The sequence below is a fragment of the Ursus americanus genome, chromosome 32 (assembly GCF_024610735.1).
Source record: "Ursus americanus isolate L20-20 chromosome 32, mUrsAme1.1.p, whole genome shotgun sequence".
In the NCBI taxonomy this organism is placed as follows: Eukaryota; Metazoa; Chordata; class Mammalia; order Carnivora; family Ursidae; genus Ursus; species Ursus americanus.
In genome coordinates, this window is record NC_142158.1 from 14,007,819 (window position 1) to 14,031,952 (window position 24,134).

At 38.4% G+C, this 24,134-nt stretch overlaps 1 protein-coding gene across 1 annotated transcript in view; it reads right to left on the reverse strand.

The window, feature by feature from the left end:
- The window catches only part of LOC123801533 (uncharacterized), a 219,874-nt gene that overhangs the window by 114,615 nt on the left and 81,125 nt on the right, over positions 1-24,134 (reverse strand). The window contains exon 6 of the mRNA XM_087857899.1: positions 17,120-17,244. Coding sequence (XP_087714025.1) covers positions 17,120-17,244 — 125 coding nt within the window. The remainder of the gene's footprint in view (positions 1-17,119; positions 17,245-24,134) is intronic.

Consider the following 24,134-nt stretch of genomic DNA (forward strand, 5'->3'; position numbering starts at 1 on the left):
CTTCCATAGAAAGGACAGGAGAAAGGGCATTTACAAACTCTGAGGTTAAGAAACCTATGTGAGAATCACAACCTGACTCAATTGTTTATTTCATAAGACAAATTATTTAAATGGCCAAGATTCAGTTTCTTGGTCTATGTAATAAACAAGAGACATACTCCTCAGTAGATAGAAAAGGGAAAACCAGTTTGCTATGTCAATTTAAGATAAACAGAGTTTAGTGAACTCTAAACGAATTGATATGTTAATGTGAATAGTAAATTATAACCCTAGAAGAAAAGTTGAGAGAATATCCTTATGATCTAGGGTGAAGAAGAACACTCTTTAAAGCATAACTGAAAAAAAAAAAAGCACAGATCATAAGGTTAAAAAAGTGATGGATTAGGAAATTATGATGAAGGATTTCAATTTAGCAAGGACCAGCAGAAAAAAATGAACAGACAGATAACTGATTGAGAAAAGGTATTTGCAAAACATAACGCCATGGAGGCACATGTACCTAGAATTTACTAGAATGTTCCACAAGTTAATAAGAAAAATACAGAGAACTCAGTAGAAAATGGACAAAGTATGTGAACAAGGTATTCACAAAAGGAGAAACCAAGATGGCAGTATGTGAAGTAAATATTCAAACTCTTTTGTAACTAGAAAAAAAGAAAATTTAAACAACAAGCTACCACTTGAAATTGATCATAATGGCAAAAATTAGAAGATTGGATAATGTCATTTGCAGAAGGATATGATGGAAAAACAGGGTCCTCATCCTCTCTTAGTGGATACAGAACTTGTGGGTACAAGTGCAATTGTACACTGTGAGCCAGAAATATGGCCCTAGGCATATTTCTCAGAAAAATTGCAAATGGGACCAGCATGGCACACATTTACTTCAATATTATTGCTGATAAGTGGGATTGGAGAGTAGTCTCAAAAAAAAAAAAAAAAAAAGGATGCATCATATGAAATGGAACACAGCTACTAGATTCTGTTAGAATGCATGGATTACCATAGCTATTAGTATATCGTACACACCAACGTGAAGAGACCTGAAAGACATAGGGCTGAGTAATAGACAGGAGAAATAGAGAATCTATAACAATACCTTTTAAACAAACCCCCACAGAGCAACAATACATTCTTTATAATGATACACAACCTTCAAAACACACACCAAACACATTCTGATGGTTAACCCCTCATAAAATAACCATTTTAGTCATCTTTGTATCTACAGAACCGAGCACCACAGTTGGTAGCCATTAAATGTTTTCTGAGTAAATCAATAATTCAATGCAGAGAACGAAGTAGGGGACATTGAACGAGATTCCAAACCCTCGGATAGGTACACCCAGTAGAGATCATTTGAAAAACAAATGATCTAGTTTTCAGATGAGGAAACAGACCTGGTTGATGGAGAATGTCAGTGAGTTCAAGATGGTGCCTTATGGCTTCTGAAGTACCGCTCATGAGCTAGCAGGAGATATAGGTCTAGAACACAGGAGGTACTGAGATTTGGGTCTCACCTGTCAATAGATGATAGTTTTACAGGTAAAAGTTAGAGAAATAAAGTAGCAGGTAGAGGGGTAATGGACTCAAGTGGTACAGACATATGATGAAAATAGTAAAGATGGGGGAGGATGAAGTGTGGGTGATAGGAAATGAGAAATGGTCAGTAGAAAGGGAAGAATTATTTAACCGTACTTGTGGAGGGAGGGGTGAGGTGGAACAGTATGAGAGGGATATGGTAGCAAGTGAGTTATTAGGAGAGTAGGAGAGGCTAAATTGAATCTCAATTTGGGGCAAACCCCCCCCATAAGCCAAGCTATTTATTTCAAACCCCTTGCCCTATTATTTGCTTTAACTCTTGAGAAGCTGCTTTAAAATTAATATATTTAGAGGGAGAAAGAGAGAGTGGGGAGAGGAGAGCAGAAAGGTCAGAAATCAAATTAAAAATAAGAATAAAAATCTCTATTCCCAAATCCATAAACTGACTTATCTAGAGGAGCCTGCTGAGGACTGTTAAATCCCCAAACAACTTTAATTTAAAATATCCTGAGAACTGCTGTTCTCAAGTTATTCCCTTGATTCCAATCTGCTATCAGCCAGAATCAGAAAGGTACCCAAGATAAGAATAAATTTAAGATTTACTATTATTGAACCCAATTCTCCTGTTCTAGATCCACAGGGTGCAACAAATGTTTCTCCCAAAGTGGTAAAAAGAAGGAAAAAAAAAAAAAAAGAATATGAAAAAAAGCAACTCTTCCATAGTGCTCTTGTAGGAAAGACCACATTTCTAAAAGCCTCATTGTGATTCATGGCTTTTCTCCTAGGCAGGTTTATGCCACATGACTCACTGGCCATGTCAAAGAACTGTGCCTACCTGACATTTGGAATTCCTGTCTGCTAAAGAGTTTTAACGTATTATCTGCTAGATTGAAGGATTTTATTAAAGCGGTTGGGTTTTTTTGTTTGTTTGTTTGTTTTTCATTTGTAGTTGGAGGCAGCACGGCATGGTGATTCAGGTTTGGAGTTCATACTGTCTGGGTGTGAATCCCAGCTCCACCACTTGTCACCTATATGACTGTGCCAATATTGACTAATCTCTCTGTGCCTCAGTTTCCTCCTCTGTAAAATGGGGATAATAATATTACCTACCTCATAGAGTTGTTGAAGACTTAAGAAATGATACAAAGCAGTTAGACTAGTGCCCACATAGAGAGAACACTGACTAAAAGTTAGTTATTACTGACATCAAAGGGAAGGCATGAAGAAATTCATGTTAAAAAAGATCCTTCATTCAATGGGCACCTGGGTAGCACAGTCGTTAAAGCGTCTGCCTTCGGCTCAGGGCGTGATCCCGGCATTCCGGGATCGAGTCCCACATCGGGCTCCTCCGCTGGGAGCCTGCTTCTTCCTCTCTCACTTGCCTGCTGTGTTCCCTCTCTCGCTGGCTGTCTCTCTGTCACATAAATAAATAAAATCTTTAAAAAAAAAAAAAAAAGATCCTTCATTCAAGACAGTTCCTAGAATGCAGAATTGAATGGAGTTTCTGGAAGTCAAAAGATTAGAAGAGAGAATATCACAATAATTTAGCCATAAAAAATGAAATGAAGAAGGGATGTTTGCTCCAGATGTTACAAGGAAAGGATATAGAGTATTTAGGAACTGATATGAGGTGTCAGGTGGGGGTGCCCATTGCTACCTCAAATTCAAAACAGTGTGCTAGGGAGAATGATAATTGAATGACAAAACTATGGTGGTCAGGAGGACAAGGAAAAGAACTTTATTTTAATTTTGTGAATGGGTTGATGTCAGGACGTCCTTTCATAACAGAAAAACAGAAAAGTGAATCCCCCCAAATTCATGTGCACTGCTGCATTTATAGAATTGTCTGGACTATCACCAAATAATGGAAAAATATGGAGAAGCACACATACCAGTCCTGTTGACACAAGAAAAGTATGCCAGTAATTGTTTTAAAACTAATGTCAGATTTATAATGGGCTTGGAAGACCAACTTCTTCCCCAAATTCCAGCCCACATTTTGTACAGGGAAGTGAGAAAGATGGCCTTCCTGAGAATGTTTCTGAGTATAAGGTAAACAGAAGCTGTAAGGTTCCATCTGGGTTTTGATATAGCTAAAAAGTGGACATCAGTGGGAGGCTGGCCCTCTGACGGGCTACATTGCTTGAGCACTGAGAACTCCTGCACTTAAATTGGAAAGAAAAGCTGTCTCTGGGAACTGCTATTGTCGTGTCCCATAGGGCAAACTACTAGTATCCTTGAGGTGACAATGCTAGGAAAATGTTTCTTCTCTTTAATGCAAACATAAATTGGGTTGTTTCTGAGCATTTTGAGTTGCTTTGAGATGAATGTATGTGTTTTGTGTTTTATATGACAGCTCCCTGCTAAATATCAGGAACAACAGGGGACAAAGCTGTCTTTCAAGCTGACAGAGTCCAAGAAGAGGAATGTACACGGAAAGGTCAAAGCCCACACCAGACTCCTGTTTAATTCCATACCTATTAATGTCATCCTTGGGAAACTTGCTGCTGACATCTTGGGGAGCCCCAGGATTAGCCAAGTGGAGAGAGAAGACTGATTATATGGCAAAACCCTGTATCGAGAGAGTGGAGTTTCATAAAGGAGACTGGAAATAGACACAGTAAAAGTTGACGGTGGAAACTGTCTCAGAAATAAGAAGGAAGGACAGCTCTTATGACCAAGGTCAATTTTAGGAAGTAAGCAATATCCATCAAGGAATATCGTGGAAATGGTTAAGCTTTTAACTGATTCTCCTCTATTGCAGTCTCTTTAGTTACACCAACCTTATAGTGACTCAATTATATTCATAAGCTACTGTGATTGCATTAGGGATGCAATTATGAAAAACCAGTAAAGAGAAGAAGGATGTGGCCTGAACCAATCATTCATCCACAGAGGCCAGCAGAGAAGTAGTTCAATGTAGGAAGATACTAATCCCAAAGGTCCAGGTTGTGATGAGCTTGAGCAGAATGATTGAGTTCCTCGAGAAGCTGGAAAGTTCTAAGAGGAGCATGACTGTCTTGGAAATGTATTGCCATAGATGATAACTCTGGAACAAGAGTGAAATGACTGCCTTTCCCCCAAATATACCAGAGGGAGATGGCTTCTGAGTATCTATGTTAGGTGAAAAAAAGACTAACAGTTGATGAATATAAGAATATGACTCTCATATATATCCAGTATTTCTCTCTTACTGCAACATACACATGGATATTGTTGAATTATACATTCTGAGGTCTTTGGGATTTTCCCAATTTAGAAATACTTCCACAGAAAATTATATCACTTCTCCATTTGTATTGTGGACATTATTATTTTTTTAAAGATTTATTTATTTATTTGAGGGAGAGAGAGAGCACGCATGCTCACACACATGTGTGAGCACCGGAAGGGGCACAGGAAGAGGAAGAGAATCTCAAGCAGACTCCTCGAGGACCTCAGACCCAAGGTGGGTTACCATCTTATGACCCTGAGATCATGAGCTAAGTTGAAATTAAGAGTCAGACACTTAATTGACTGAGCCACCCAGGCACCGCTGTAATGTGAATATTATATTAACAACTTCATCCTGATGTGGTGAGGTTTAAATAAGATCACCTATTAGGCAAAGATAGAGCAATCTGAATAGGCTCACTCATCACTGGCTGAGACTCACACCCGTACTTCAGTCCTATCACAAGCGATTCTCAGTTTCTCAAGAGACTTACAAGTACCTAGCAGATGCGGACCTTTAGAGTTGCCCACTGTATTAACTCATGTAGACCACCTCAGACTGTGGTAGCAACTTCCACATCTCGTTGACTTCATGCAACCGGAGTTTATTTATTCATGAAAGGTTTGCTACAGGAGGATGCTTCAGTGTGGTTTTCTTCCATGTGAAAACTCTGTGATCCAGACTGTTTTGATCTACTCATCCTGTCATCTCCACAAAAGGCCCCCCAACAACCACCATGCAGGGCAGAGGAGGGGTCGGGTCTCACACTAACAATTCAGTGATCGGTGCAGCAATGACATACACGCTTTCTGCTCCTAACCGGTTAGTCAGAATAATTCAAAGGAACTTGCTCAACTACAGGGAAACCAGAGAATGTAGTCTTCTGTGCACCTGGAATAAGAGAGCTAAGTATCAGAGAGCAGAGTAATGTCTACCAAATCCACAAGTAGACTAAGCCATAATAATGTTTTAGTCCATGAATGAAAAGTGTATTCTCTGTATATACTTTGGGCTCCTAAGAGATGTAAACTACATCTATACCCATCCTTGAGTTCTTCCAAAGCACTTATGTAAAGCTCTTTTCACTTAGTGGTAAGTTTCTCATCACTATCAGGGATGACTAACCAGGAAGATGGGAAGGGATATTGAAACTAAGATGTGATAATCTGATAAATAATTGATCTAAATGATATCTAACAAATCTTTAAATCCTGAGATAGAGAGACGCAAAGGCAAATAGATGATAGATAGATGATAGATAGATGATAGATAGATGATAGATAGATAGATGATAGATAGATAGATAGATAGATAGATAGATAGATAGATAGATAGATAGTAAATAAACAGAACAATAAGTAGATTGGCTTTTGACTTGAGGTTTTAATGAATCAAATGGGTACTAATAACTTAAAAAATAGGGACATGGAATTTACTCAATATTAGGAAAGAGTTTTTAATTGTCAAAATGTCCAAAATTAATTGAATGGCCTTAAAATATAGTAAGTGGCCCATCCCTGAAAATATCAGCATATATTTTATGACAGTCAGCAGAAAGCTGCCAACAAGCATCAAATTTTAGGTAGGGAGGGCTACAGCAGAAAGATGAGGCAAAAAGATGTAACATAATATTAGGAGTCCTTGCAATATTCCTGCAAAATCCCTGTAAAACATCATATAAAGAGAGACAAACAAAAACAAACAAAAACCTTAAAATATTAAATAGTCTGATTATTATCATTATTTCTTCCATGTTATGTTAGAATTCAGTTGTTAAGGTAGAAAGAAGTTTCAGGTGGATATACATTTGTATCTTTAAGGTGAGAGTAGACTATAGCTGGTGTCACTTTTTTTCTCCTCCTAGGAATTTTCTCTGGACTCTGCATCTTTTCAACAAGACACACTAGGTCAACAGACTGCTGATATATATTTCAAAATTTTTTATATGCCATCAGCATATTTAGGACCCTTGAGTTCTTGTTCATTTTTGGAGAGGTAAGAGTATAACTCCTGTACTAAGAACGCCAATTGAATTAATGATTCTGAAATCATATAAGCTATTGCCATATTACAATTTGAGTGAGACAAAATCCAAGGCAGTTTAGGTAACATAAAATACTGAATAATCATGAAAATTAGTGGATTGTGAAATGAATGACCACCTACCGTCACCGATGAAGCTGGCCCAAGATTCTACAGTTTATTAAAGAAGGCATAAAGTATATGAGAGTGAGAGAATTTACAATGCCTGAAGCTCAGAATACACCCACTCAATTGTTTTCTTAATGCTGCTTGCAAATGATTACAACAGAACATGATCTATTTTACCAGTCATTTGAGTTTTTGCATCAAATAAATTCCTACATTGCTTCATGCCCAGTTTTGTGCTTCCATCATTTAAATCAAGGAGTTTGAATTTGGACTGACTCATAATCCGAAGCTCCTGGATATTTAAATCTTATCACTGATGTCATGTTAGGTTTCCAGACAGTTGGCTAAATTAATTCTACTCACCTCATTCTCCACCTTCCCAAATGAATCAGGGTGGTCTCCATGGAGAAGAATCTCTTGCACCATACTGTGCCCATTTTCCAAATTGTACTAAACTAAAAAGCAACTAGTTACACACTATGCTTTGGTAGATCCCAGGCAATAGGAAGGGATTCTAATACTATGTGTCCACAATTTAGGGCACCATGTAAACCTGATAAATAGTAAATGAAAGAAAGAACACCTGCTCTTCAATGTATCAGAACCACATTCAAGCAGGTTCATTGTCTCAGTAAGATTGCTTTCAGCCATGAACAACAGAATGTTCATCCAAGAGTATTGAGCAGTAAGCGCATTTAATTACCTCATCTAAAAATCTTGCAACAGGTAAAAGAAGGTCATAAGCAATGGCTCAAAATAACAGGGTGCTGGATTGGTTTCTCTCCCATTTCCGCCTCATGCTGCAAAATGTCTCCAGAAACTTGCAGCATCACATCCATACAGCAACAGCCCCAGTGCGAAGAAATGAGAGAGTGGCAAAAAGGGGTTCCCTTTCTTACTTGCTTCTCTCTTCAGTGGAAGGAGGCCCAAGCTGCAATCTTCTTACCTCTCAATGGCCAGAAGTGGGTCCATGACCACCCATAGTGCATGATAGATTAGGCAAGTGTCTACCATTTTCAGTCTTTGGAGACAGCATCACCAGTTAGAAAGACAGGCAAGAGGACTGGCTGCTGGGTGCAACCAAGAGTGTCCACCACAACACGTAACTTTGGTTTTATATGAAGGGAAGCTAGAAAGGTCAAAGCCTTAAAGTACCCTAGTAGATGTCAATGGTAAGTAAATTTTGTTTTGCTCTTTTACTTAAGTAGATATAGATGAAGAAAAAGGTGATATGGTATTTATCAGTCTAGGAATCTAGTGAACTATGGAGTCCAGGAAATAAGACCATTTATTGAAGCTTTTATATATATTTTATTATATATATATATATATATATATTATAATGTATAAAATATTTTAAATGAACAGGGAGAAATCCTGTTAGTGAGTAGCCTTTAGCTTTTAAAATGAGTTCACTTAGCATCAACAGCACTATAAGAAGTAGATGGGAAACTTAAAATCAAAAGAAAACACTATCCATAGAAATATAACTAAAATCAATCTGTGGAAGCAACATTGGGTACAGGCAGAAGAGGGGCCAGAGGGGTAAAGGATGGTTCATCGTCCATTATTCAGGCGTAAAGAACTGAAAAGTCTTCTGAGAGGAAGAAGAGAGCATAGTCAGCATAGTCGGCTGCTGGGAACCACCCGTGGATGTGAACGTGGGTCTTCTCAGCCTCAGGCCCATACTTAGGAAAGAAGCAGACACAACTATCAACTAAAAGGCAAACTGGATTGGAACCTTCCATATGTGGTGCTTCATTTTATTGCTAATAGAGAAGCAGTCGCCTAGTACTACAAAGAGCCACAGCCTACCCTACCACCTTCCTAGATGCGCAGACAGATGAGAACATCAGGAGCACGCCCCCACGATTCCAGCCCCTTGGGGTTCATGCTCTGTACAATCCCACCCTGGAGTGCGGAAGACACCGAGGACTAGCTTCTAGCCAATAGAAAATGACAAAGGTGAAGGGATTTTGCAGAAGTAATTAGATCTGAGGTAGGTGACACTGAGTTAATCAAATCCTTATTTCTGGGAGGTCCTGATATATTCAGGTAAAAGCCTTAATGGTTTTCCCTGTGATGAAAGACTCTCCTTGTGGGCTTAGAAGCCCCCACTGCATGGACCTCCAAGCATCCTCTAGGAACTGTGGACAACTGTGGGCCATAAAAAGCCAAGGCTCTCCTCATACAGCCACACAGAAATAAATTCTGCCAACAATCTGAATGAACATGAAGGGAATTTTTCCCCTGTTAAGCCCCCTGTAAGACTTACACCAGGTCCTGTTTGCTCAAACCAAAAGAAATCCAAAGAGCGTGTTTACTTTTACGAAAAAAAAAGGCAAAAATTGAAAATAACATTCAGTGTTTGTTTTGCAGGGAGCCATTATGGAGGCAGGGCCACCCCAAAGCAGCAAGAGGGGTGCCACCAAGCTCTTTCCCCAGGAACTACACTCAGCATCTCAGCATCAAGCCCCCTGTAGCTTTGAACCTTGGCTGTGAGCATCTGTGCTTTATCTCAACTTATTTTGTGCATCCCATAGCAAGATGTGCCCCAAAGTATCAGAAAATCCTAAGAGAGGTAATTTTGGGCATTTGGGAATGCTCAAAAATGTGTTCATATAAATTAGTGGCATTTGCATTTTCGATGTGTGCCATTTCGACTTACAAAAGGTTTCAGAGGAACACCGACGTCGGGATAGCAGGAAAAACCTGTAACTATTTTCACAGAAACTGAGGAGCAAAGAGTTTGAGAAACTTGTCTAGGTTTACTTAACTAGTAATTTATAAGGTTAATTTTCTTGAGTTTAGATATTATGGCCTCAGAACTATATTCCTAGCCATTAAGATTTATACCTTCTCAGTAGGAATAGATGGTCATGCTTTAGCCACACCTCGAAAGATAAAGACATCAGTCAGTAAGCACCTAATTGTATGTGGATCATTGATAAATTACCATCAGGAATGTACCACCACAGGGATTTGGCTCTGCTGGGTTATTCTAGAGCTGACTTAGTTAGCAACCCCCTTCTCTGTGGCATTTTTTCTTAACCCCACATTCACTCAACTCTGTGGGACATGCCAGTAAACTATAACTTAAAACAGTAAAAGCAGCGAAATGCACAAAGCGAAATCTACACATGACATGGAGGCTAGCCAGGAAGTACGATAGTAGAAACATGTTAAAGGAGAGGTCATAGCAGAAAGAGAACAGAATAGGGATACGTGCAGACCAGCTAGTTCGGTGCTGGTAAATAAACCATCTGAGTGCTCTGGACTTCCCTTATATAATCCATAAAATGGGGTGAATAATATTATCTCAAGGCTGTCTTGAGCACCAAGTTTTTAAAAGTACAGGAATAAGATTAAGGGATTTGTAAACTGTAAAATTCTGCAAAAATGGATGTGGTTAGCCTATTCGAAGCTCACTCGAGCCCATAACATTACTTTCAGTGTCTTGTGCAGGATAATTCTGATGGGATAAAAGTCAGAGACCTCCAAGCAAGATTCCGGTATAAATTTCATATATAAAATTGCCTTGACCAATAAAGAAATAATACTACTCTACTATCAAGATGCGAAATGTTTTATTCTGGTCATAGTACAAATACAATATCAAAAACAGATGTTTGGAGTTGGTTCTTTGGGACAACTCTGCCATTTTTTGACTTTTTAGGTCTCATAGGTATGTTTAAATGGTGAAAAGAACAATTATATCTTGAGGTTACTGTAACTACCCTTTCTATTTGCTGAGATTGCATGTGTGTATCCATTTAACCCCTAGAAAGGGCGCATGAAATGCAGAGATCATGGGTGTATCACAAGAGCCTTTTCCAAAAGGCAACATTTATTTTCAAGTGTTTAGATTGCCGAGACAAGGATTTCTCTCCAACGTACAATTCATCATCCTCCTTACTCACTGTAAAATCAATCTGTTCTGTTTGTATGACATAAACAACAAGTCATTTCTCAGGAATGAGGCAGACCATATGTGAAGGTGTTTTGGAAAAGCACAATAGGGAATACGCCAATCAAAGTAGCATCTGCATTTTATTTCAACGTCAAATCACATGTGTGTTATAAAAAAGGAAAGTGTATCACTTTTATTAAAGAATAACTTTCCTGTTGTGATGTTTATCGTTAACTCATACCTTCCCCAAGAAACAAACTCAAGTCAGCCACATAAACGACCGGCTGAGAACACTCTGTGTGGCCAGCCACATGGGCTTTTTACACACATTGAGGCATTTGCCCACTCCCCAACCCCATGGCAGAAGAAAACTGACATTAATCCATTATATGCATTTTCCCAAGAATTAGCACCTTCTATTCAAAGAACTGATGAATATCACAGCTTGAAATTGATAAAAACAGGAAACTACAAAATGACTAGCAGAGTTCTAGGGAGAATATGTTTTTTATAATTGGGACTGGATTAAGACTGAAAGGAAGTGGGTTCTAGTCCCATTTCCATTATTAGCTGTATGACCTAAGGCAAGTCACTTAACGTCTATAGGTCTCCGCGTTATACTTGTATAAACAGATAGGGCTGAACCAAATAATCCCCAAGTCTCCGTAATGCTCTAAAAGTATGTGATTCTCTGGTCGCTTACCCACCTAGTCGTATTTAAATAGTAATGGAAACATTTTCAGATTGCCTTGTTACTGAACCTCTCCCCAGTCGGGAGTCAGGTATGTCTGAAAACTATGCTAACTTCCTTCAACCACTGCCTTGAAACAGTCCCAGCACTACTTCCAGAGGAATTTCACACATAATCTGTTTTACTTCTGTGAAGAAGTCACTGTGCCGAGATTAAGGTACTGCATTAGGACCCAGGGAATCCAATTCACTCCACAGGCAATGAGATTCTACGGCTCTGTTTACACAGGCAAATGAGTGGTTATTTATGTAATTAACAGAATGCACATTGTAAACTTTCTCAATGAAATCTTTCCCTCATAGGAAAATAAATTTTTAAAAATCTCCCAGGGGCGCCTGGGTGACTCAGTCAGTTAAGCATCCAACTCTTGAGATTCTTGATGTGGGCTCAGGTCATGATCTCTGCATCCTGAGATGGAACCAGCCTCGGGCTCTGCGCTGGGCATGGAGCCTGCTTCAGATTCTTTCTCTCCCTCTCCCTCTGCCTCTCCTCCTCGTTCGGGCTCTCTCTCTCTCCCTCTCTCTCAAAATCAATCAATCAATTAATCAATCAATAAGAAAAAATAAGAAAAAGATAAAACTCCCAGTCTACAACATAATTTTTTAACTGAACAGAAATGCATGTTCTCATGGATGCATATAATTGTATCCCAACACAGTCTCAATGTACTTGTAATTTCTAACATTCTCTCTTTCTTTTTCTAAAAAATATTTATTTATTTATTTTCAAGAGAGAGCACGAGCAGGAGGGGCAGAGGGAGAGGGAGAGAATCTCAAGCAGACTTCCCACTGAGCATGGAGCCAGACATGCAGCTTGATCTCACCACCCCAAGATCATGACCTGAGCCGAAACCAAGAGTCAGACCTTAACCAACTGAGCCACCCAGGCCCCCCGGAAATGCCAATATTCTTATTTTCCTCTTATTTTCTGTGCATTAATTCAACAAATATTTTATTAAAGGCTTGCAATTTGTCAATCATTGTGGCTACACGAGAAAGAACAGGAGAAACTTAATCTCTACCCCTATGAAATGTATAAAACTTCCTGGCTAATGGGAGAAAAGGACCACGGAACACCTATGGACCGTGTGCCGAGGGGCACAAAGAAAATAGGCAGGTGTTAGGGGAGCATAAAACAGAGCCAACCACTGTGAACCCAAATGAGTGATGCTGGAAATAAATCTTGTACTACAAAAGTACAGAGGGATGCCTTGGCTAGATCATGTTATCTCAAAGTATAAGCGGAAGAAAGTCATCCCATCACAGCAGCATTTGTCTCAAAGAAAAATATGTAAACTTCCTGCCGGTATAGACCTCGCAGCCCAGCAAAGACGAGTAAGATGCAAACCCACCGGAACATCCCAAACAACTCTCCCCTACGATCACCTGACATTCACGGCAGCAGGAAATCCGTGCTCGCTCTTTTACTCACGCAGAGACAAGCCAGCTGGATATCTTTCTGGTTGAGAAAAACGTAACCGTTTTACATTTTGGAAGCTTTAAAAAAAATTATTGGCAGCTACAAACAAGATAAACTTGCATTTGACTAGCTAAAGGTCCTATACATTTTTTTTAAAAAAATTGGAAGGTGGGATTGACTGAAGCCTTAACAATCTACCGAATTTACCCAAATCATCATGTTATAATGAGGCACAGGGGAAGGCTAGAAGGGGGTGAGGTAGGCCATATAAGAAACAGAGAAAGAAAATGCATACATTCAGACTTGCTGCACCGAAGCAAATACTTCTCATGCAATGTCACATATATATCTTTGAAGCTGGGTCGTACAGTATTCTGTGTTAAATGCATTTTATGGGGATTTGGAGAAGATTTAGGTAAAGGCTGCCCCAATAAATGAGTTACCACCTCTAATAAAACATCAAGGAAATTGTTCAGATTGTATCTCAGACCAGTTAGAACACAAGTTTATAGAGGTCTCAGCAACCCCCATATCCTCAATCCTGGTTTACAAAGAAATGTTTATAGTGGTTAATTATTCCATGTTACTTCTTTTTTTTAATGGTAGCAATTTCAAAGAAGGGAGAGATTGAAAGTAAATAAGTAGGTATGACGACCGAGGGAGTTGGGAGAGAGAGAGAGAAGCTGACAGATCACTCATTCATCCTTTTTCTCACTCATTCAGTAAATATTTACTGGGATTGCCTATTATAAGCCAGGTATTCTAGAACCAGGGCCTGGAGACACAGGAGTGACCAGATAAAAGGAGTTCCTTCCTGCATACAGCTTCTGTTTAGTGAAAAACACAGAAATCAGTAAATAAATGAAATAACTATTAAAGATCAGTTAATTAATTTAAACTGGGGTAAGTAAAGAAGAAAACAAGGCGATGAGAAAGTAAATAATCAGAAGAGGGGTGGGTACCGCTTTACGTAGGGTAGTCAGGAAAAGCCTCTCTGGGAAGGTAAAGTTGATGCTGAGGCCTACAGTATGTGTTGTTAACCATACTAAGAACAGAGAGAACATTCCAGACACAGGAAGCATCAACTGTGAAGTCCCTGATGTGATAAAGAGCTTGGTGTGTTTGGGGGCGCCTGGGTGGCACAGCGGTTAAGCGCCTGCCTTCGGCTCAGGGCGTGATCCCAGCGTTATGGGATCGAGCCCCACATCAGGCTCCTCCGCTATGAGCCTGCTTCTTCCTCTCCCGCTCCCCCTGCTTGTGTTCCCTCTCTCGCTGGCTGTCTCTATCTCTGTCAAATAAATAAATAAAATCTTTAAAAAAAAAAAAAAAAAAAAAAAAAAAAAAAAGAGCTTGGTGTGTTTGAAGACCAGAAAGGAAGACAGATGTGAGAAATGAGAAATCATGCCAGTGTGACCTTTGGCCTCGATTTTAACCTCTGGAAAAGACATTTTCCTCAAATTTTATTTTTATTAATGTTAATAAATCTACATGTTAGATTTTTATACATTGTATTTCTTTTTTCTTTAAAGATTTTATTTATTTATTTGTCTGAGAAGACAGAGGGAGCGCGCTCACAAGCAAGGGGAAATGGCATGCAGAGGGAGAAGCAGGCCCCCGCTGAGCAAGGAGCCTGATGTGGAACTCGATCCCAGGACCCTGGGACCATGACCTGAGCCAAAGGCAGACACTAAACTGATGGGGCCCCCAGGTGTCCCTGTACATTTTCTTTCAACTTCCACAAGAAACACAGCATCCAAGTACTGGTATTGTTATTCCAGTTTCACACAGGATAAAATCGCTTCTGAGAGATTAAGTAAATTATTTAAGGTTACAAGCAGTGGCAAAACTGGAATCCATCCTCAGGTTTATCCATAGCACCTACACCCCTTCATCTATGAATTTGTTGTTTTGTTCAAAAAATATTTGTGGAGCCCTATGCTAGGAGCTCTGTGCTCAGAAATAAATAAAGCAAAATGTGGTAGGTTATGCTTCTGAAGACGGGCACATGATATCTTTCATCCCAACATTCTGTTTTGCAATGCTGCCTTTCCACTCTCTCATCAAGAAGTAGAATCCATTCCTCCTCTGCCTCTGACCCTGTGACCTGCTTGGACCAATAAAATACAGTGGGAGTCACCATGTAACTTTAAAGGCTTGGCCTTGAGGTATCTGCAGTTTCCACCTTCTCAGCTTGGAAAGATGTTACTTGGACCCCAGACACCATGCTGAGAAGAAGCCCAACCATCAGCAGAGAGAGACCCATGTGGAAAAGTGAGGACTTCAGGTGAAAGCAGGATCCAAGATCCCAGACATATGGTCCCAATGGAAGTATTCAAGCCAGACCCCAGCCATTGGAGCCACCTCGCTGAAGCTTCAGACATGGTGGAGCACAGACAAGCCTTCCATGATGTGTGCCTGCCTGGATTCTCAACCCACAGAACCGTGAACAAATAGAATGGTTGGTATTTCAAGGCACTAAGCCTTTAGAGATTCATCATGCAGCAATAGATAACCAAAACATATAAGGAGCCCCAACCTGGTAAAGGAAGTAAGCAGAAAAATACCTTTCTAAAAAAAAAGATTTCATTTACCCATTTGAGAGAGAGAGCACTAGCAGGGGGAGGGGGAGAGGGACAAGTAGACTCCCCACTAAGCCCAATGTGGGACTCGATCCAAGGTCCCTGAGATCATGACCTGAGCTGAAGTCAGATGCTTAACCAACTGAGCGACCTAGGCACCCCAAGCATAAAAATATCTTAAAAATAATGTGAATGTCATCAGCGAACAACAGAGAAATATCTACATCAGTGTAGAGCAAGGGTGAAAAACTCTTTTGGTAAAGAGCTAGATTCTAGACTTTATGGGTCCTACTGCCTTTGCCTCAACTCCTTAATTCTGTTATTGTACAGAAAAGCAGTCAAAGACAATTTGTATCCAAACTCCTGTGCCTCAGTTTCGGTTATACATTTTTTTTTTTAACAAAAACAGATGGAGAACAGAATTTTGCCTGGGACCTGTACTTGCCAATCCCTAGTCTAGACTTAGAGCATTTCTTGTATAATACTTTTCCTTCTAGAAGAAGTATGCGTATTTCTCATCTTCTGAGTTCCTTGGCTCCCTTTCCTGCATGATGTTTCAAAAGCACAGGCGTGCATCTCTTGATTGAGAGCATGACTCACTAGTTAGCCTGGAGACCACACTTCAATTGCTTCAGGAAAGCACTGGTGAAAAGTACTTAAACTTAGAAATTTAACTAAAAACCAGGAGAATTTGTTAAAACTGTGACTGGATAAATGAAATTTGAGCTGATACTATGTCTTCCCAATGGTGGTTCCAAGGTAGAAGAGTAAGAGAACATCTTTGGGACTAAGTCATGAGGTAGGTAATTGCCCACTGGGGAAACAATTCAGGGCAAGGATCTTGAGGTAGGCAGGAAGGCAGTGGTTTGGAATACTGACTTGGAATAGCTCCTTGGTCTCTTCTTTCCTGGGTTACCCCATGTGTCACACTGTAACTTACTAGTGTTCATTCCCCCCACTCTTGATGAACCCTACTATTGTAAAATCCTATAATCATTACCTCTAAGAAGCTCCATTGCTCACTCTTTTATGCATTTTTAAATATTTATTATATGTATGCTTGCAGAGACAGATATACCTTTATATACACCACCAGGTAAAGAGAGAAATAACTATCATCTGCTTGAATCTTAAGAGAACTAAAGTTTACAGCACATTTCCACCCAGCCAACCTCCCAATTCCATCTCCAGATGCTGCCCCCAACAAACTGTCACCACTTTCCCACTGCATTCCTCTCCCCAAGATTTGGCTCAAATTTTTCTGAGAGCCCTTCTCCCTTCTCAAGCAAACTTGGCCCTCGGCTTCTCCATGTGTGTATGTGGCACTTTCTGTTTTTTTTTAATAGCATTATCACATCACATTGATGTTCTTAAGCACCCATATATTTTATTGGACTATGAGCTTTCCCAAGTCAAGGTACATATCATATAGCCTGTAATAGACATGTGATCGATATTTGTTGAATAAATGAATAAAAGAATAGGATGAATAAAGACTTGTTTAATTCAATGAATTTAAATTTGAAAATAAAAAGGCAGGGTAAGTTACTCACCAAACTGAAAATCTGTGTTTCTCCAGTTCCTCCAAGTAAGACGCATCTGCATAATATTCCTCAATTTCTGTAGTTCTCCAAGCAGCCGATTTTTCCTTCACTGAGTGAGTGATCAGACTTTCTCCCTTATCCATGAAATTAAAGAAATAAAAAATATTTTGGCAGATATCAGATAGAAAGTTTACCTGGTTTCAGTGACATTCTCTCCAGAGTGATTTGTAGAATCATTGATCATATAGAAGCAGAGTTAGTCATGGATTTTGCATTGAAATTACTGCTTTACATTCCACATTTTCTCACTTAATCATCATGTCTCTACTGGCAGAGACTGTCATGTTCAATTTTGCATTACGTGAAACATTTTAATTCCAATGTTGTTGGAATTAAAAAAAAAAAAATAACCGTGGTCATGGTATTTGTATTCAGTCAGGACTATTGGTTGCAAGTAAAGAAAATGCAGCATAAACTAGTTTTCAGCAAAAAGGAATTTGAAGGAAAGTGTGAACAATCAGCCCATGGAGAAGCAGCTGTAGGACTCTTTCTCCTTCTCTGCTCTGTGTTTCAGCAGGCTACTTCATTTTAACCTTGCCACTAATAGTTTCTTAGTTCCATAGCCTGTGACTTTCAACAACATATTTAAACTCAGGACTATATAATGTCTATGGAGTTAATTTAGTAGAACTTCAGAGAATCATGTGACTCATGATGATGGATCTAGCAAACACATTGGCTCACTGGAGAAACTGAGTCCTATCATTCAACCAAGGATTCTTAGGAGCCCCATGATGGTGAGGAGTAGGGAGAGGGAGCAGCTAACCTATCTAGGTTCTTCCTCCCTTATTCACCAAAACAGTTCAACTTCCACCTGTTTATATATTGGGGTCTTTGTAAGATTTTATTGCAAAATGCTGCCAATAATAACTCACTTGAAAACTAGTGGTCTATGGAAAAAGGAGAGTAGGCATAACTGGCATTTATAAGATAGTTCTATTAAAAATTTTCCCTTTTTCTTTAGACTCTTCTCAAATGTATTTAATTATCATTTGTAAGAGGCCGGTTATTTGACATTCCTTGATATCAGTTCATACAAGTTTTAGCACAACTTCAGAGTCAAAATATTTTGCAATTGCAAAATGTTGCTTTGAATTCAGAGGTTGTGATAACCAAGAGAAACAGAATGAAACTTAAGTGAAGAAGATCTGTCATCAAATCTCTAGTGGACTCAACAAGGCTACATCTTTTTTTTTTTAAGATTTTATTTATTTACTTATTTATTTGAGAGGGAGAGAGCGGGGGAGGAGCAGAGGGAGAAGGACAAGGACAAGCAGACTCTGCACTGAGCACAGAGCTTGATGCGGGGCTCGATCCCACAATCCCAAGATCACAACCTGAGCTGAAACCAAGATTCAGACACTTAACCAACTGAGCAACCCAAGTGCCCGAAGGCTACTTCTTTTAATATGAAATTGACTGATTTGATTACCTTAAGAACAAAATCCAGTTATAACAGCCATCAATTTAAAGTACTGTTTATTCTTGCCAGGCCACCATCACCAGGGCACTGCACAGACAGCAGACTAAAATACAACCCAGGTCCTCCTGTGAACAAAAGCCTATTTGCTTAGCCTGGAGCTTCAGTTTGAGAGATAATCTTCAGGTTTTCCCCACATAGAAGCTAAGGAGTCACTCTCAGGGAAAATAAGCATGGAGTCACCATCCTTGTCCACCCACGTGACCTCACTACATCTTGATAAGAATTTCCAGAACAGAGTTCTACATTTGTCTGGGGTCCTGCTGTTTTGCAGCTGTTGTCCAGGGCACACCTCCAGCTCTCCTGGTCTGGAGGCCAGCAGAGATTATTACTGTGGCCCCACAGTACTGTATATACCTACATACTTTAAAAGCTGCTGCCTGAGGGTCTGGTTTCCAATTAGCCTGAAAAGAAGTACTAAATGAGATTATTTCCCTGAATCACTTACAGGTCCCGGCATACCCTCAAAAAGGGGCATATCAAAATAAATCAGGCAATTTAGATGATCACAAAGGTTCTAGAGCCAACCAAGAGCTAGGGCACGGTTGAATGAGAAGGACTATCACCTATACAAGGCCATTCCCTCAAGACTGAGAGAGGTAACTCTTTCACCCAATACATAGAGACAAACACAGAGAGTCAAGCAAAAAAAAAAAAAAGAAAGAAAACAGAGAAATGTGTTCCCAACAAAAGAAGACAAAAACCACAGTAAAAGTTACCTTAATGACACAGGCATAAGTAATCCACCTGATGAAGAATTCAAACTAACAATCATAAAGATGCTCATTGAACTCTGGAGAAGAATGGATGAACAGTAAGAACTTCAACAATGAGAGGAAACAGGAAAGTACCAAGCAAAACTCACAGAGACAAAGAATATCGAACTGAACTGGAAAATAAGCTAGAGGGATTTAACAGCAAACCAGATGAAGTAGAAGAATGAGTCAGGGAGCTGGAAGAGAAAGCAATGGAACTCACCCAGATGGAGCAGCAAAAAGAAAAAAAGGAATTTCTTTAAGTGGGTATAATTAAGGAACCGCTGGGACAACATCAAGCAGAATAATATTCACAACACAGGGGTCCCAGAAGGGGAAGAGAGAAAGAAAGGAGCAGACAACTTATGTAAAGAAATAAAGGCTGAAAACCTCCCTAAGCTAGGGAAGGAAAGAAACAGACATCCAGATATAGGAATCCCAAAATTTCCAAATAAAATGAACCCGAAGAGAGCCACACCAAGACACATTATAATTAAAATGCCGAAAGCTAAAGATAAAGAGAGAATCTTAAAAGCAGCAAGAGAAAAAGAAATTGTTATTTACAAGGGCAACTCCACAAAGCTATCAGGATATTTCTCAGTAAAAACTTCACAAGCTAGAAGGGAGGGCATGACTATTCAAAGTGCTCAAGGGAACAAAGTTCCAACCAAGAATACTCTACCTGGCAAGATTATCATTCAGTTTTGAAGAAGAGATAAAGGGTTTTTCAGATAAGCAAAAGCTAAATACTTTATCACTACTAAGCTGGCCTTGTGAGAAGTATTAAAGGGACTGCTTCAAGCTGAAAAGAAATGGCACTAATTAACAACAAGAAAATATACGGAAGTAAAACCATCACTGGGAAAGGAATGTATATGGTAAAGGTAAGAGCTTAATCACGTCTAAAATTACTAGGAAGATAAAAAGACAGAAGTAGTAAATTAAAACTACAATAATTTGTTAAGAAATATATAAAATAAAAATATATTAAAAGTGACGACAAAAACCTAAAATGTTGGGGGAGGCAGTAAAAATGTAGAGTTTGGGAATGTGTTCAAATTTAAGTTGCTATCAACAAAATAGGCTGTTACATACTTAGTATAGTATATGTGAATCTCATGGTAACAACAAAGTGGAAACTTACAATAAATACACAAGAGAAAATGAGAACGGAATCTAAACCGAACACTCAAGAAAGTTATCAAATGACAAGGGAAGTGAGAAAGAGAAGAAAGGAACAGAGAAGAACTAGAAGCACAGCCAGAAAATAATGAACAAAATGGGAATAAATACACACCTATCAGTAATTATTTTAATTGTAAATGGACTAACTTCTCCAATCAAAAGACAGAATGGCTAAATACATCAAAAGAGCGAGAGAGAGACTTCTACAGTATAAACTATAAGACACTGATCTAAAAAATTGAAAATGACACAAATAAATGGAAAGATATTCCATGTCCCTGGATTGGAAGAACTAATATTGTTAAAATGACCATACTATCCAAAGCAATTTATAAATTCAGTGCAATCACTATTAAAATTCTAATGACATTTTTCTCACATCTAGAACAAATGATCCTAAAATTTATGCATAATCACAAAAGACCCCAGACAGCTAAAACAATTTTGAGAAAAAAGAACAAAGCCAGGGGTATCATGCTCCCTGATTTCAAACTATACTACAAACCTATAGTAATTAAAACAGTATGGTATTGCCATAACAATAGGCATATAGATCAATGGAACAAAATAGCCCAGATATAAACCTACACATATGTGTTCAGTTAAAATACAACAAAGGAGACAATAATATACAATGAGGAAAGAATGATCTCTTTAATAAATGGTGTTGTGAAAGCAGAATAGCTACATGCAGAAGATTGAAACTGGACCACTTTCCTACACTGTGCAAAAATTAACTCAAAATGGATTAAAGATTTTAATGTGAGATCTGAAACCATAAAACTAGAAAAAAACATGATAAGTGCCTTGACAATATTCTTAGCAATGTTTTGTTTTGTTTTGTCTTTTCCTTTTTGGATCTGACTCCAAAGGCAAGGTTAACAGAAGCAAAAATAAACGAATGACCCTACATCAATGTAAAAATGTTTCTAAACAGAGAAGGAAACAGTCAACAAAAAGGAAAAGCAACCTACTATATGAGAGAAGGTATTTGTAAATTATATATCTGTTAAGGGGTTGATATCCAAAGTGTAAAAAAAATCTATATAACTCAATAAAAACAGCACAAATTTAATTAAAAGATGGGCAGCAGATCTGAATAGACATTTTTCCAAAGAGGACATACAGACGGGAAACAGACACATGAAAAGATGTTCAAAATCACTCATCATCAGGGAAATGCATCACAAGGAGATTTGCCACACACCTGTCAGAATGACTATTCTCACAAAGCAAAACCAAACAAGAAACAACAAATGTTGGCAGGATGTGAAGAAAGGAAAACCCTCATGCACGATTGGTGGGAATGTAAACTGTTGGAGTCACAATAGAAAACGATATAAAGCTTCCCCAAAAAATTAAAAGTAGAGCTTTGTGGGACACCTGTGTGGCTTGGTCAGTTAAGTGTCTGACTCTTCTTTTCAGCTCAGGTCATGATTTCAGGGTTGTGAGACTGAACTCCATGTCCAGCTTCATGCTGGGTGTGGAGCCTGCTTAAGAGTCTCTCTCTTTCTCCCTCGACCCCTGCCCCCCACCTCCCTCTTGATCTCTCTCTCTCTACCTCTCTATAAACAAACAAATAAACAAATAAGTAAAAATAGAGCTATCATATAATCTAGCAGTTCCACTATTGAATATGTATCTGAAGAAAACAAAAACACTAATTTGAAAGGGTATGTGTACGCCTATGTTCATTGCAGCATTATTTACAATAGCGAAGACATAGAAACAACTTAAATGTCCATCAATAGATGAATGAATAAAGAAAATGTGGTATATATATATATATAAGATGGAATATTACTCAGCCATAAAAAAGAATGAAATCATTGCCACTTGCAACAACATAGATGGACCCTGATGGTATTATGCTTAGTGAAATAAGTCAGAAAGAGAAAGACAAATACTGGATTGATTTCACTTATAGGTTGAATCCAAAAAACAAAACAAAACGGAACAAAACAAACCAAACCAAACCAAACAAAACCCAGACTCATAGATACTGAGAACAGTTGCCAAGTGTGGGGGTGATGGTGAGCAAAATAGATGAAGGGATTAAAAACTATAAACTTCCAGTTGTAAAATAAATAAGTCATACAAATGTAATGTATAGCATGGGGAATATATTAATAATGTTGTATCAACTTTGTATGGTGACAGATGGTGACTAGATTTGTTGTGCAAATGTCGAATCACTATGTTGTACACCTGAAACTAATTTTAATATGCTCTGTCAATTATACCTCTATAAATTTTTTTAAAAAAAGAAGAAACCTATCCCACCAAAAGAAAGAAAAAAGAAAGAAAGAAAGAAAGAAAGAAAGAAAGAAAGAAAGAAAGAAAGAAAGAAAGAAAGAAAAAGAAAGAAAGGTGGTCCTCCTTATTTTTCTTAGCCTCTGTAACTTCTGTGTCAATAATGGTATTTTTAATAAGATTACTAAGTGTTAGTGTTTTTTATTACTCCATTCCATGAGTAAGTTAAAGAATGACAAAATGCTTTAAAAAATACGAGAGTTTTGAATTGTCCCAATTAAATACAATTGATTTGCATACCTTACTAGACTGCTTGAAACATCTTTTGTAACTATTTACATTTTAGATTTAAAAGAATGTCATTATGAATTGATTAGACACTTTATTCAATTTCACTTAATAGAAATTTGAAAGCACCACTAAGAACCATAACATAGATTTGATTTATCCACCAAAGCTCCTGTTTGGTGAAGTATAGCTGTTTCATCATAGAATGCATTAAGTTGCTTTCTATTTGGTTAATCTATGAGTATATATCTTGATTGTTCAACCAAATTCATGGTGACATGGGAGGCAGTATATTTCTCTGTATCTTTCAGAGCATCCAACATGGTTAATAGCCACAAGGTTGACATTCAAGAATTAGCTAGTAGAGGTCGTTTCACTAAGTACTTCTATTATAATAACAACAATGAGCTTTACCTCCAGTTGCTAAATCACAAAGAAAAACACCCATGAATTCTAAAAGTAACAAATATTTTTGAACCTTTGGGTTTCCTTTAAAGGATATCTAAGTTAATGTGCTAAAAATTCCCTCAAATCAGTTTTAGAAAACAGAAAGTCATGGAAATTAGTTTATGTTCAAAGAAATGAGCCCCAAAAGGGGAAAAAAAAAAACACAAAGAAATAAGAGGTTTAAATCCAAAAAGGAGGTAAGTATGTGCCAGGGAATTCCCAAGTAAATACCAGGGTGTGTGAGCCTACTCACATAGGGGAATCGAAGCAATCCACCAACCACAGATTTATATCTTGAATCTATACCTGAGAAATAATGCTTTAACTAGGATATCATCAACATTAGAAGGACAGAAAATAGATCCTGTCTATACCCTGAAGCCAAAGAACATCATCACTAAAAATAAATTATTCCGAAAGCAAAGTCTTCAGAAAGATGAATATCTATACTTTAAGCATCGGTAGTGCAAAATTTGTTCTGGAACATCACATTTTATATATTTTGTGTACGGCTACTCATCCCCTGATCTATCACAGAAATCAGCAGCAAATATTG